The 15,872-nt window shown below is 40.6% G+C and overlaps 1 protein-coding gene across 12 annotated transcripts in view; it reads right to left on the minus strand.

The window, feature by feature from the left end:
* ARHGEF11 (Rho guanine nucleotide exchange factor 11) overlaps positions 1-15,872 on the minus strand; it is a 154,499-nt gene that overhangs the window by 24,503 nt on the left and 114,124 nt on the right. For 9 of the 12 annotated variants that reach the window (XM_072647300.1, XM_072647295.1, XM_072647290.1 and 6 more), the window contains 5 exons: positions 9,465-9,561; positions 9,041-9,163; positions 7,513-7,536; positions 5,606-5,747; positions 1,346-1,445 (listed from right to left, as the gene is read on the minus strand). In XM_072647300.1, the coding sequence (XP_072503401.1) occupies positions 1,346-1,445; positions 5,606-5,747; positions 7,513-7,536; positions 9,041-9,163; positions 9,465-9,561 (486 nt within the window). Of the gene's footprint in view, positions 1-490; positions 521-1,345; positions 1,446-5,605; positions 5,748-7,512; positions 7,537-9,040; positions 9,164-9,464; positions 9,562-15,872 lie in introns of all 12 variants that reach the window. The other 3 variants (XM_072647294.1, XM_072647293.1, XM_072647302.1) reach the window with 2 other exon arrangements.

Genomic DNA, 15,872 nt, shown 5'->3' on the forward strand with positions numbered 1-15,872 from the left:
GCCCCTTTTTGGGGCTCTATCACCACCCAATAGTAGGATTTTCCTTCTCTGTTTCTTCACTAGTAAAATAATGGATGTGGGTTAGAAAGGGGGCAGACTCACTCACTAACGGTTCTAAAGGCCCATTCTAGCTCTGGAGCCTCAATGAAAGAGATGATTTTATAAAAATGAGATCTCTGGATAGGAATCTCCTTTACATCCAATGCTGTTTTACAAGCTGGTCTTGCCAAGGAAGAACTACGGGAGATGAGAGAGTTGAAGAGACTTCATGGGACAGGTGAAAGGCAGAACTTCCAGGATATCTTTATAGAACTGAAAGGGGCTACTCTTAATCCTAGAACCCCTGGGCTAGGTAGGGACTCTGAGTAGCTGGGAACTCCATTTGGGCAAAAGGGAGTACTTGGTGGGGGAGGAGGCATTAAGTAAAAAGAGGATTCAAGATGAAAAGATTGAACATAAAGAAAATTCCAAAAGAAAGTGGTCCTTTTACCTTCCACAGGGGACAAGGGGACATGAAATGCTAAAACAAAAAACAAACACAAAAAGAAACCATGAAAAGTCAAATTAACTCTTTAAGAATCAAAACAAAAAAAAAAATCACATCAAACAAGAAAATTAAAATAGAGGGGCAAAATGAAAGATGACCCAGGAATGATTTCCACCTTCCCTGTCTTCCCACTCTGAGAAGGCAATTTTAGTCAGAAAGCCCATCTCTTGTTCTTTTCTCATAGCCACCCTCCCCAACTCTAATTTCCTTCATTCCTTGAAGGCAGATGATTAGAGCAAACAAGTGACTAGCGTGGGGGACAGGAGAAAAGGTAGAACAGTAGTTCTTTCCTAACAAACCACATATACTTAATGTCAGTTAAGTATAGGTAGTCAGTTCTGAGATCCCTTGGGGGTCAGGTCATTGTCAAGACTGGCAACAACTAAGAGACTGAATCATCTCCATCCAAGGTCCAAAACTGACAAACTTCTGAGGATCTTTTGGAGCAAGGATACTCCTCAGGGTTGAGGACAGTAGTAAGGAGGGGAGAAGTTAACATCAGCAGACAATACTCTTTTCCCCTTATACTCGTCACTCCAAGAAGATTCTTGACCCAAGGAAAACCATAAGTTGAGTCTAAGAACATACTGATTCAAATTGCTATTCAATTAGCTCTACTTGGATAGGAATTCTTGAATCAAGTACCAGGCTCTAAATGATTCCTTCTAGTTATAAAAATCTCGAACAGATGTAACCTGAGGTGAGACTGAGCAGTGCTGATGGGAACCCGCCAATCCACAGAAGCAAGGGATTGCCAGCTTCCAGATTCAGGAAAATGGGAGCTGCCTGGATACTCACTGTTCTGAGAGGAACTTTTCGGCTTCCCAATATATTTGAGGATGGGGTTTCGCTTCTTGTCCTCCAAAGCATCCTTTTCCTTCTTGGCGTTGCTGCTCTGCTGAAATAGGAAGGAATTACTGTGAGACTGTGGTTAGAAAGCCCCAAGACTAAAGTCTTACTAGTCAATTCTCCCCTCCAAGTCTGATACTGACTAGAAAATAGTATGGTAGATGTTCATGTGCACTGATAGTTTTGGGGGAGACAGTTATGTCTGTATTTTAAAAACGATATGTTCTGGTGTAAGCTCTCCCACCATTTTGCCAGATGCCTGTACTCAATTTATTCCAAGTCCCAAACAAAAGGGATATACCTGGGGTGGCTGTTAAATACCAGCCACCTTTTAGCCCCCAAGTAGTGATAATTTAAAGAAAATAGCCATAAGAGTTTCTTAAACTCCTCAAAAGAATATTTTAATGAGAAGATAAAGGTCATTCACCACGTATTATCTCTTCCCCTTCTCTACATATAGAAAACCTTGACATCATCCCCCATCCTTTAAAGGTGGCCATTCTCACCAAGGCTTACCTCCTTCCATTCTATCCTCTCTTATTTCTCCAGCAGATTGCCCATACTTTTTCATCTCTTCCTACTGGTTCCTTGCATGATGCCTACAAACAGACCCAGGTGTCCCCCATCCTTAAAAAACTCACTTAGCTCTACTCTCTCACCTAAGTTACAGTACGATAACTCTTTCCTTTTACAACCAATCTTTTGCAGTCTAGTTTCTGAGCTCATCAATCAACTGAAACATCTCTCTCCAAAGTTACCAATAATCTTTTAATTGACATATCTGATGTTTTGTTTTCAATCTATATCTTTGACCTCTCTGCAGCATTTGACACTCAAGCACATGGATACTCTCTCCTCTCTGGATTTTTTTTTTTTAATGAAGTGCTCTCTTGGTTCTTCTCTGACCTTTCTGACCTCTTCTCAGTTTTCTTTGCTGAATAATTATATATATCCCACCCAAATCGTGGATGTACCTTTTGACTCTTTCCTAAACTCTCTTTGCTAGACCCTGTGACCTCATTAGCAATCACAGGTTTAATTCACTTATCTATGCCTAAGACTCTTAGATATATTTACTGAGTCCTCCTCTCTGTCCTGAGCTCCAGTCCTGTAGCAATCAACAAGCATTTATTAAGTGCTTTATATGTCAAACATCATACTAAGTGAGGATATAAAGACAGTTACAAAGGCAAATGCAATAGCCCTCTGGTCTCCTTGCCTTAAATCCCTCCCTACTTCTAACCCATCCCCAACATATTTGCCAATATGATTTTACCATAAAGCACAGGTCTAATCATTCCATTTTCAGACTCAATAAAGTTCAGGGTCTTTGTATTACCTCTAGAATGAACTGCAAACTTAGTTTGGGATTTAAAATTCTTCATGGTCTCCTCTGCTAGATCTTCATCCAGGTCTTGCTCATAAATTGCAGACATCCCCAAGGCTCTGTCCTGGGTCCCCTTCCCTTTTCCCTCTATACTACTACACCTGCTGAACTCATCAGCACCCACAGATTCAGTTTATCATCATAATGCAAATAATCCTTAGATCTACTCATCAAGCCCTAACCTTTCCACTGAGCTTCAGCTTTGTAAATCCAAATACCTTTTCAGACATCTCAAAACGGAAATTCTATAGACATATCTAAAACTGAACTTATTTTCTTTCCCTCTAAACTAAGGGTGGGGAACGTGTGGCTGTGGACCTCTAGGTCCTCAAGTGCAGCACTTTCACTGAATCCAAACTTCACAGAACAAATCCCCTTAAAAAAAGCATTTGTTCTATAAAACTTGGACTCAGGTAAAAAGGCCGCACCTGAGGACCCAGAAGGCCGCATGTGACCTTGAGACTGCAGGTGCCCCACTCCCTTCACCTAAATCCTTTTCTTTCTGAAGCTCCCAGGCTTGCAACCTAGTTATCATCCTGAACTCTTCACTCTCTCTCATTCTCCATATCCAATCAGTTATTAAGGCCTATTGATTTCACCTTTGCAACATGACCCACTGAAATTCTTTCTCTGCCACCACTCTGATGCAGACCCTTGTTACCTCACACCTGGACTACTGCAAACAGACTTCTGATTGATCTTTCTATCTCAGGTTTCTCTACACTCCAGTTCTTCCTCCCTCCTGCAGTCAAAATTATATTCCTAAAGTACAGTTCTGACTATACCACCTCTCCCCTATTCAAAAATTCCAGTAGCTCTCTGTCACTTCTGATATCAAATATATCCTGTGTGGTGTACAAAACCCTTCATAAATCAACTCATTCCTACCTTTCCAGTATTCTTTCACTTCATTTGCTTCTTTCTCTATACTCTGACCTGGTCATACTGGCACCCTTGCTATTCCTTAAACCAGGCACTTGATCTCCTAATTCAGTACATTTTTGATGCCTCCTGCTTGAAACTTTCCTCATCTCAGTTTCCTGTCCTACCTTCTGAAAGAAGCCCTTTTCCAAGTCTTTAATCTTAGTGTCTTCCCTCAAAGATTATCTCCATTTTATCTTCTACATATCTTGTTTGTACCTAGTTGTTTGCATGCTGTCTCCATTAAACCATAAACTCTTTGAAAGAGGTTTTTAAGCTGCTCTGTCTCCCCAGCACTTAGCATGGTGAACAGAATATAATATGTGCTTAAAAATGCCTATTGACTGACTTCACCAACTGGCTCCAGCTTCCCTTCCTATTTCTAACTTTACTGCATTATCATTACCTTTTATGCAGGCTAACATCTGGCCAAGCTGGCCTCCTAGCTGTTTCTCATTTCCCATCTCTGTGTCTTTGCCCAGACTGATCTCTATGTCTGAAATGCCCTCCCTTCTTATCCTCTCTGCCTCTTAGAACCCTTCTAAAAGCTCAGCTCAGAAGGCCCATTTTCTGTGTGACACACCTTCCTTAGACAGCACTTTATGTCTCACTGCTTCAGGAAATCTCTAAGATCCTAAGTAGCATAGATAGTGACTATTTGCACTGGTAGAGGAGGTTCCTTCCCAAGAACTCCCTACACCAATGAAATCATAGATCTGGCTTAAAAAAAAAACAAAAAACAACCCACATACATGAAGCAAACCAAAAAACCCCTATGGCACTGTATATACTTTTTAAGGTCCATGTTATCTAACTTAATAGAATGTAAGCTCTGATAAAGAAATAACTTCATTGCTGCCTCTGTATTCCTGATGTCCAGTGCAGAGTAGGTACAGAATAAATGCCTGCTCGGTTTTCAGATGAAGAAATCAAAGCTATCTACAGTCATATGAAAAAGTGCTCCAAATTACTTTTGTTACAGAAACACTAATTAAAACAACTGAGGTACCACCTCACACTTAACAGATGGGCTAATATGATAGAAAAAGAAAATGAAAAATATTGGAGGGAATGTAGGCAAATTGGAACACTAACGGACTAATTGCTGGTGGAGTCATGAACAGATCCAACCATTCTGCAGAGCAACTTAGAACTATGCCCAAAGGGCAACCAAACTGTGCACCCTTTGATCCAACAATACCACTACTAGGTTTGTATCCCAAAGGGATGGTAAGAAAGGAAAAAAGGACTCATGTACAAAAATATTTATAGCAGTTCTTTTTTGCGGTGGCAAAGCATTGGAAATTGAGAGGATGCCCATCAACTGAGAAATGGCTGAACAAGTTGTGGTATACAAATGTAAAGGAATATTATTATGTTATAAGAAACAAGAAGCAGGATGGTTTCAGAGAAACCTGGGAAGATATGCACTGATACAAAGTGAACAGAACCAGGAAACATTATACACAGCATCAGCAACACTGTGTGACAATCAATTATGACTGACTTAGCTCTTCTCAACAATACAATAATCCAAGACAACTCTAAAGGAGTCATGTTGGAAAATCCTATCCACATCCAGAGAAGGAACTAATGGAGTCTGAATGCACATGGAAACATACTATTTTCATTTTATTTTTTTAATAGTTTTTTTTCTTTTAGCCTGTTTCTTCTTTCACAATATGACTAACATAGAAATATGTTTTACATGAATGCACATATATAACCTATCGTCTTAGGGAGGGGGTAGGTGAAGGGAGGGAGAAAATTTGGAACTCAAAATTTTATATAAAAATGAATGTTATAAATTGTCTCAACATGTAATTGGAGAAAATAAAATACTATTTGATAAAAAGAATAAATGCCTGTTTACAAACTGACTAAAAGAGCACTGAAGTCACCTTCTTAGTCTTGGGGAAGAAGGGTAGCCACTTATCCTTGTCAGGGATAGCCTGGGACTTCTCTGCTGTGGAGGGCCGTGCCTCTCGAAGTCGGATCCCAGCATGGCTCATATAGGTGTTAAGAGCAAAGTCCATTGAAACACTGCAAAAGAGAGGATGGTCAAGAACTTCTGGTCTCAAAACTGACTTCTGAGCAAGAGTTAAGCTTGCCAACAGCACGTGGTAAAGTCAGGGTTTTTCTTCTGCTGGGGGACCCAGCACCTTCCCTGAGAAGGTTCCCCTGGGAACAGTGAAAGTGGAAAAAACCTGGAAACGGTGTCATAATATTATCTTTCTTAAGGCAGAATGACATACAACTTTTCCAGATGGATGGAGGAAAGCAAATCAATACTAATTTCTGTAACTTTCACAGAATTTCAGAGTTGGAAGGGACCTCAGAGTTAACCTATTCCAAACTGTCCCTGCATAAGAAGCACCTTCTAAAACTATGATGCATGGATTAGCCCAAGTAAACTATTCACTATATTGTCTAAATTCAACAAAATATTTGGTGTATGTATAGATAAGATAATTTTACATGACTAAACTGAATGTCAACTTGAAAGAAATGAAACTAGCATGATGGCTGTTGGATTTTGATTATTATCTTTATGCAATAAATTGAGTTAATATTTTAAATATATAAATACAAATGGTCATTTTTTCTTCCAGTCTTCAAGGTGATTTGCTCTGGTATAATGTACAATTAGGAACCAATTTATTATAAGTCTGTTATTAGCCAGGCCTATGCATATAGTGGTTCTAAAATACATATTTTTGTCTGTCAAAAATATTATGTAAAATTATGCTTAATGTTAAGTAGTTTAAACATAACAGATGTATATATTTTCAATGCAACAGTACTGTATTAAATTGTACTAATATAATTCAGGGAAAAAAATAGAACTATGATGCCTGACATTAAAGACCTCAATAGAAGGAGTCAATAATTGCTGCCCCTCTCTCCCCCAATAAAGACTACTAATGTCAGTCTTAGAACAAAGGAATTTGACAGAAAGCATGAAGTCTGATGTTTCATCAGGGTGCTTCTTTAGGCTATGGACAGGGGCCAGAGCAGTTACTAGGCGCTCCCAGTGCTCCCTCAACCCAGCCACTGAAATATAAAGAACTGGAAGAAAAGTTGTTGGCAGATGCAACTTTCCAGAGTTCTGAGGTTAAAGTCAAGTCTCAATAATCTGCAGGTAAACTCCCAACACTATGTGTACAATCTGCAGCAAATATTTTATCTCAGACTAGCTTCCCTTTTTCCTCCAGCACATTTCTGCTTCCATGGCAGCAAAATGAAATTGTATTCCTTGAGTACACACACTCATTCCCCCTTAATAAATATGGCTCAGAGAAGGCAAATTCAGATTCATACTATCCTAATAAAAACAAAATCAGCTTTAGTGTAAAAGAAAAAAAAACAACATATTTTCAAAGTAAGTAGATATATGACTAATAGTGACTTCTCCCTCTATTAAATCAGACAACCAATAGTTGACTTTTATTATCATTAACATATCTGCTTTTCAATGAAATAGAAGTGGGTCAGAGTAGAAGTACAAAGTTCTCTGGAACTATGAAAGGAAGGTTACACAAAAGAATGTCGAGTTTTAGCTAGAGTTGGACAGATTTCATCTGTAGGCAAAATAATGGCATAGATGACCCCTTCCAACCTTTATGACCACGAAAGTCATCTGGAACTTAAACTGAGTTACTGAGCAGCCCGTGGACTTTAACTCACAGACAAGCAACCTGGAAGGAGGCAAAAAAGATGTTCAAAACCAACTGCCCTCTAACCCCAAGACACAACTGAAGGGCAACACCTGGAGAATGCAAACAGAGGATGCTATGTACTTACTCACCTCCGATCTTCCTCGTACTTGGACCTGGAAGGAGAGAAATGAAGGATAGATGACTCAGGCAGCAAGGCAGTGCTGGTCTATGTCCAGCAATTGAAAGGAAGGCAAGTTTCTTCTTGGAGAAAGGCGGAGGGACAAAGAGGAGGGGGGAGGGAATCATTGTGATAGGAAGATAAGAATCATGGTGATGGAGACAGCTTGGGGCTCAGGGGGTGAGAACTCTGATGCCTTGGAGGCACTCAATAAATACTAGAAGATGATGATGATACTTCTACCACCCTAGCTAAAGGAGAAGAGAATACAGTACAAGTTTTTTGCAGGGCAATTTTGTATATGTCTAAGAGTTATTAGGGAAGAAAATGCTCTTTTCTATTCTCACTAAGGACTGGAAGAGAACTGGGCTAAAACTGTAGTAAAAAGGGATGGGTTAGGAAAAAATCTTCACAGTTGATTTGAAAGAGATCTGTTTAAATTGGCAAAGACCAAAGTGCCATTATCCTAAATGAGTGGCTTAATTTATTCCATTTTAGTTCTATGAGAGCAGTGGATCTCATAGCAGTTCCGAAAATATGATCTATTAGATTCTTTCCACATAAGTGGAAAAAGCTAAGGTAATTTATCCATTTGACAAAAAGTGAAAACAAGGTAAAATTCATTGCTAAAGTTCACACAGTGATTGTCCATAGGATTTTAGGGCTGGAAAGGACCTTAGAAAACATTTACCCCAACCGGTTCATTTTACAAATGAGGAAACTAAGGTTCAAAGAGAAATTAAATGACTTGCTCAAGGTTAGAGTTAGCTAAGGCAAAGTTTGGTCCAGGATAAGAACTTATCACCACCCACAGAGGATTCTGATGTTAGGATTTACATCATAGGAGTCTATATTGCTTTGGGAAATGGAGCTAGACAGATATAGTAAGAAGCAGCTGCTCCGGAAACTACTTAATAAGCTTAGTTCTGTTTAGTTTTCCGGCCACAATTATTAAAAATGGTTCGGTTTCTCTTAAGACAGGTCCATCTGCTTTCTGAAGCAAATGCTAAGGGAAAAGGATGGGGGGTGGAGTGGAGAATGAAGGGAAAAAAGGAAGACATTACTTCTAGGAAGGAATCTCATTCTTAGCTTGGCACTGACTTATCATAATTAAGTGTATCATACATTATGACTTGGGATTTATGGGATCATTCTGAGACTCTTCCCAAAAAGCAAAAAATGGTGGAAGAGACTATGTAGGAAGGAAAAGATGGAAGGCTTATTTCCTCTGTTTCTGAAGCCTACAATTTGCCACTACTGCTAAAAAGCTGTTGGTTAACTTTATAAGCTCCATATTTTGTGATTCCTTTAAAAATTCTTACAGTCCATTCAAAAAATCCTACCTTTGTAGAAGAACAGAGGAAGTGAACTTATTTCCCCATCTTTAAGAGGGAAGAACTGAATCTAGAAAGAAGGCTGAGTAGGTAGGGAGGGGGTTAGGGAAGGGCCCAGGTATTCAAGATGCCCACGCTTTCTGATATGAGGGTCCAGACACTCACAGGATATCTCCAAGGGCAGCCAACTGTCTTTCAGCAATTTGTCGCTCCCGCTGGGGGTCCCCATCCAAATCCAAAAGGTCATTTTCTCCATAGAGACTGCCCAGGCCCATGGTTCGCTTTGTCCTACCAAAGGGAGGTACAACAGAAGGAGAAGGAGAGGAAGAAAGACAAAGACATATACATATATCAACAGAGCCACTGAATCAGAAACAATGAGAAACAGATCATCAGGGAAACAAGAAAAATGAAGAAGGCCAAAAAAATTCATTTAAGCAAATCTGCAGGGAAGGTCAAAGGGAAACTGAAAAAACTCAGTAGCCCCTACCAACCCTCTGGTTCACTGTCCTCTATTGGACCTGTGCTGGACAATAACTTAACCCTGCTAAACAACCTTTTCCTGGCACTGAAAGAAAGGCTGTCACACCTGTAGTCCTGGATCTGTTCCTGGATCTCTGGCATCGCTGCTTCTTGGGCCTCAGACAATGGACTACGTATATCCTCATTGTTGCGCAAACGCAAATCTGCCAGTGAGAGGATACAGACAATGAAAAGACATTAATGACTTTTAAGAGACCTTGAACTATGGATCTTCCTAACTCATTTCCCACCTCACCTTACCTGGGGTAAACTGAGGTTTGGACATAGTGAGTCATTCTTAGATAAAAAACCAGAGCCTGTACATCTAGGTCCCAAAGATAAGAATGGGGAGGATTTCTGGAAAATCTACTTTCCACTGAGAGGGCAAACTAAATCCTCTCACCAGAAACCAAGTGTTATTCCCCTACCTGCATGGCTAAGTTCCCAGTAACAACTAGCCCAAGGCCTTCAGAGGCTCATTTACCTCCTAGGCAAAGCTCTAAAAAGGATAGGAAATGGAGACAAAAATCTGAGGCTATCTGTTGAGAATTTCCTCTTCTCCTTTCTTTCTCACTTTACATCACTCAAGTGATGTACCACTTTCTTCTACCACTGCCTTCTCTCTTTTTCTATCTCATATATAGAGGTGAACCTTCTCCCCCTCTACGTGCATAACTGATCCCATTCCATCCCATATTTTCCGGCAGATGTCTTCCTCTTTTATCTCCACTCTCTCATTTGTCTCATCTTCAGTCTCCTGCTTCCCTATACCCTATAAACATACCCAGGTCTTCCCTCCTTTGATCTGTCCAACCCTTATTAGTTGTCATTCCATGCCCCTCCTCTCTTTTGTGGCTCTACAATCAATATTTCCACTTCTTTTTCTCTCACTCTTCTTAACTCCCTGTAGTCTGGCTTCTGACCTCATCAGTCAACCAATACTCAACAGTTGTTTCTAAAGCTCTGAGTTCCAACTTCTCCCCATCCCTCCCTTCCCACCCATTCCCTTTGGGAAGGCAGGCAATTCAATATAGGTCATATCTGTGTCATTTTGCAAATGACTTCCATAATAGTCATGTTGTGTATAACTAACTATAATTCCCTCCATCCCATCCTGCCCCCCATTGCTTCTATTCTCCCTTTTAATCTTGTCCCTCCCCAAGAGTGTTGACTTCAAATTGCTCCCTCCTCCCACTACCCTCCCTTCTATCATCCCCCCCCACCCTGCTGATCCCCTTCTCCCCCACTTTCCTGTATTGTAAGATAGGTTTTCATACCAAAATGAGTGTGCATTTTATTTCTTCCTTTAGTCGAATGTGATGAGTAAGCTTCATGTTTTTTCTCTCACCTCCCCTCTTTTTCCCTCCACTGAAAAGTCTTTTACTTGCTTCTTTTATGAGAGATAACCTGCCCCATTCCATTTCTCCCTTTCTCCCCCTAATATATTTCTCTCTCACCGCTTAATTTCATTTTTTAAAGATATGATCCCATCCTATTCAATTCACTCTCTCTTTGTGCTCTGTGTGTGTGTGTGTGTGTGTGTGTAATCCCACCAACTACCCAGATACTGAAAAAAGTTTCAAGAGTTACAAATATTGTTTTTCCATGTAGGAATGTAAACAGTTCAACTGTAGTAAGTCCCTTATGATTTCTCTTTGCTGTTTACCCTTTCATGCTTCTCTTGATTCTTGTGTTTGAAGGTCAAACTTTCTTTTCAGCTCTGGTCTTTTCATCAAGAATGCTTGAAAGTCCTCTATTTCATTTAAAGACCAATTTTTCCCCTGAAGTATTATACTCAGTTTTGCTGGGTAGGTGATTCTTGGTTTTAGTCCTAGTTCCTTTGACTTCTGGAATATCATATTCCAAGCCCTTAGATCCCTTAATGTAGAAACTGCTAGATCTTGTGTTATCCTGATTGTATTTTCACAATACTTGAATTGTTTCTTTCTAGCTGCTTGCAGTATTTTTTCCTTGACCTGGAAACTCTGGAATTTGGCCACAATGTTCCTAGCAGTTTCTCTTTTTGGATCTCTTTCAGGAGGTGATCGGTAGATTCTTTCAATATTTATTTTGCCCCCTGGTTCTAGAATATCAGGGCAGTTTTCCTTGATAATTTCATGAAAGATGATGTCTAGGCTCTTTTTTTGACCAAGGCTTTCAGGTAGTCCCATAATTTTTAAATTGTCTCTCCTGGATCTATCTTCCAAGTCAGTTGTTTTTCCAATGAGATATTTCACATTATCTTCCATTTTTTCATTCTTTTGGTTTGGTTTTGTGATTTCTTGGTTTCTCATAAAGTCATCAGCCTCCATCTGTTCCATTCTAGTTTTGAAAGAACTATTTTCTTCAGTGAGCTTTTGAATCTCCTTTTCCATTAGGCTAATTCTGCTTTTGAAAGCATTCTTCTCCTCATTGGCTTTTTGAACCTCTTTTGCCAATTGAGTTAGCCTATTTTTCAAGGTGTTATTTTCTTCAGCATTTTTTGGGGTCTCCTTTAGCAAGGTGTTGACCCACTTTTCATGCTTTTCTTGCATCTCTCTCATTTTTCCTCCCAGTTTTTCCTCCACCTCTCTTACTTGATTTTCAAAATCCTTTTTGAGCTCTTCCATGGCCTGAGACCATTGAATATTTATTTTGGATGTTTGGGATACAGAAGCCTTGACTTTTATGTCTTTCCCTGATGGTAAGCACTGTTCTTCCTCATCTGAAAGGATGGGAGGAGATATCTGTTCACCAAGAAAGTAACCTTCTATAGTCTTATTTTTTTCCCCCTTTTTTGGGCATTTTCCCAACCAGTTATTTGACTTTTGGGTCCTTTGTCAAGAGTAGGGTATACTCTGGGAATCTGTAAGATCTCAGTTCCTCCAAGGTGGCACAATCAAGCGTGTACACTGGTCTGCGAGCAGGAAGAGATTTTTGTGCCCAGAATATTAGCAAGTTTTCTCTCCACAGCCACCTGGCCTCCAGTTTCTCTGCCATTCAGTGTGAGGTAAAGATCTGCTCCCTCAGGGCCTCTATACAGCACTAAGGTAATAATCAGCTCCTCAGTGCCCCCAGGGGTTTTACAATCAAACAATGGATGCAGGCTGCTGTAGGGGCTGCGGTGGGAACTGCTGCCACCTGTGATGTGGCCTCTAAGGCCAGAGCTATGGGAAAGCCCTTCTCCCTTCCCGGCCAGCTGAAAAAACCCCATCACTGATCTTTGGCACGTGTGGGTTGAGGGATCTGCGAACCTGCTGCTGTTGCTGCAACTAGAGATTCCACTCCCAAGGTGTCCTCCTCCCAGAGCCGTGGGCTCCGCTCCGTATCCGTGCAACAGACATTTCCTGTGGGCCTTTCAGGTCACCCTGAGCTGGAAATCTCCTCCACTCTGTTGTTCTCTACTTCTGCTGCTGCAAAATTTGTTGAGAGTCCCTCTCTACAGGTATTTTATGGGCTATGTGGGGAGAGCCTGCCTTTGTGTGTCTTTCTACTCCACCATCTTGGCTCTGCCTCCTCTTAATTTTCAAAATCCTTTTGGAGCTCTTCCATGGTGTGAGATCAATTCTTATTTTTCTTGGAGGCTTTGGATGTAGGAGCTTTGATTTTGTTGTCTCCTTCTGGTGGTATGTTTTGATCTTGTCATCAAAGTAAGATTCTGCAGTCTGACTTTTTTCCTGTTTTTGAACATTTCCACAGCCAACTACGTGACTTTTGAGCTCTTTGTCAAGGTAGTTCTTTGCTTCCAGTGGGGGTGGAGAGGTGTACTGTCACCCACTTGATCCCTCCACAATCTGTGGGCCCGGAGCTCCAGAAACAGCTGCTGCCGAGAGCTCCTCTGCCCTCTCCATTGGGCCTGGGGCTCGGGTCAGACTGGCATTTCTCTTTCACACATGTCCGACAGTTTTTTCCACTGACCTTCCAATTTTTCCTCAGTGTTCCTGGAAACTGCCACAGGTGCCAATGACTCAGTCTTGTCCTTCCCTTCCCCTCCAGGACTGCCCAGGTCCCGTCTGTGGTGGTGTAACCCACATTGGATTGCGCTCTGCTCCCATCCTGGCATGACAGATCCTTCCCATCAACCTTCCACGCTGTCTTGGGCTAAAGAGTTGCTTCACTACATCATTTTGTGGGTTCTGCGTCTCCAGATCTTGTTTAGAGTCATTTTTTACAGGTATTTGGCTGCGTTTCGGAGGAAAGGTCTAGCAAGTCCCTGGTTTTACTCCACCCTCCCTACAATAGATTTCTAATTGGTTTCTCTGCCTCAAGTCTTTGTCTGCTCTAGTCCATCCACTATTCAGCCATCAAAATAATCTTCCCAAAGGCCAGGTCAGAATAGGTCACCATTCCATTCAAAAAATTCTAGTAGCTTCCTTTCACTTCCAGGATCAAATAGAAAACTGTCTGTTTGGCTTTCAAAACCCTGTATAACCTAACTCTTTCTTAACTTTCTAGTCTTATAACACTTTATTCCTCTCCATGTACCCTGTGATCCAGGTACACTGGTCTCCATATGGGTGCTTGCACAAGACACTCCATCCTTCCAACTCTTAAGTATTTTCCCTGGCTTATACGTGGAATTCTCTTTCTCCTCATGTCCTGATTTCTTTGGTTTCCTTTGGTCTCAGCTTAAATCCTACCTTCTACAAGAAAGCTTTCCCTTCTTTTCCTTTCCCTTTGCTCTTTAATGTCAGTTCCTTCCCTCTAAGATTATCTTCAATTTATCTTGTACATGTATTATTTTTACCTAGATGTTTGTATATAGCCTCCCCCATTTGACTGTGAGTTCATTGAGATAAGGGACTAGCTTTTGCCTTTCTTTGCATCCTAAGTACTTAGCATTAGTACTTAGTACATAAGTACTGGCATTAGCCTGGCCCATCATAGGAACATAACAAATGCTTGTTTATTCCCTGACTAACAAGACCTTTGGAAAGTTGGATGGCACAGTGGATAGAGTGTCAGACCTGGAGTTAGGTAGATCTGTGTTCAAATCCAGTCTCAGACACTTACTAACTGTGTGATCCTGGGCAACTCACTTAACCATGTTTGCCTCAGTTTCCTCATCTTAAAATGAGTTGGAGAAGGAAATGGCAAAACATTCCAGTATTTTGCCTAGAAAACCTCAAATGGGGTCACAAAAAGATGGACATGACTGAAGTGGCTGAATAACAATAACAACAAACTAGACAAATTCTATAGCATCTGATCTCAGCACAAATCTTTAATATGTCCCTGATAAGCTGCCACCAATTCCTCAATATTTTTCATGACTCTTTAGTCCATCCATGCAAACCTACATTTTACCCAGATGTTTAGACATTAGAGAGGGTTATTGGGAACAGTGTTTGTAAAGAGAGTGGCTAGTCTGAGATAACTACTAATAGTTCTTTCTTCTAATTCTAACTTAAAATAATTTTCCAGAAGTCCTCCCTCATTGGCTTTATCTGATTTTATTTTCTCTCACTATCAGATGGTACACTTGTTTCACAGTTTTGGAAATTTGGTCCAAAAGTTACCTTTAAAAAAATAGCTCATGCTACATAGTGATTTCAGACTTCACAAAATGTTTTCCTCACTCTTGTGAGTTAAGCAATTCAAGTAAGACTATTCTCATCCTGCAGATGAGAAAATCAACTCACAGAAGAAAAATTACTGTCTCATTTTTACATACCTATGAAGTACTGGAGCCAAGCCCAAACAGAGACCTTTTGACTCCATGTGCAGTGTTTCTGTGTTGTGTTGTCTCTCTACAGATAAGGAAACTAAACCAAGACAAATGACCTGCCCAAAGTTACACAGTAAATTAGTGGCAAAAGTCTCCTCCCCTCCTCTACCAGGTCCCAGTCTACTCTATCACACCACTTCCTTCTTCATTGATCCTTCCCATCTCCTCCAGGTTTGCAAACTTAAGAGTCACCATTCTACTTCACCATGTATAGTCAATCAGTTCCTAAATTTTGTTGATTCAGTCTCTACAACTGTATTCTCCTCTTTGCTCATAGGACCACAATCCTAGTTCTGGCTCTCATCACCTCTTGGTTTGGATAATAGCTTCTTCCCTGGTCCCCATTATTGCTAGTCTTTCCCCTCATCAAGTTCACTCCTCACATAGCCTGATATTTGATATTCTGAAAGCACAAGTCTGACTACATCACTTTCCTATTCAAAAAGTGTTCATGGCTCCCTATTGTTTCTAGGATACTATACAAAGTGACATTTAAAGCTGTTCAAAATAGGGCCCCAATATTCCTTTTCAGACTTATTCCACATTATTCCCCTTCATGCACAGTGTGGTCCAGCCAAACTGGCCTTCTTACCATTCCTCATACACAGATAAGCATCTCACTTCTTTGAACTGCCCCTGCTTCTCCCACCTCATACTGAGTGTACTTGCTCCTATCTCAGAATTCAAATTTCTAATGAGGCCTTTTTTAATCTCCCTCAAAAAAGAGCAGTGTTTTACCCCAAACATACCTTATATCCATTTTGTACT

Source organism: Notamacropus eugenii, chromosome 2 (genome assembly GCF_028372415.1).
Source record: "Notamacropus eugenii isolate mMacEug1 chromosome 2, mMacEug1.pri_v2, whole genome shotgun sequence".
In the NCBI taxonomy this organism is placed as follows: domain Eukaryota; kingdom Metazoa; phylum Chordata; class Mammalia; order Diprotodontia; family Macropodidae; genus Notamacropus; species Notamacropus eugenii.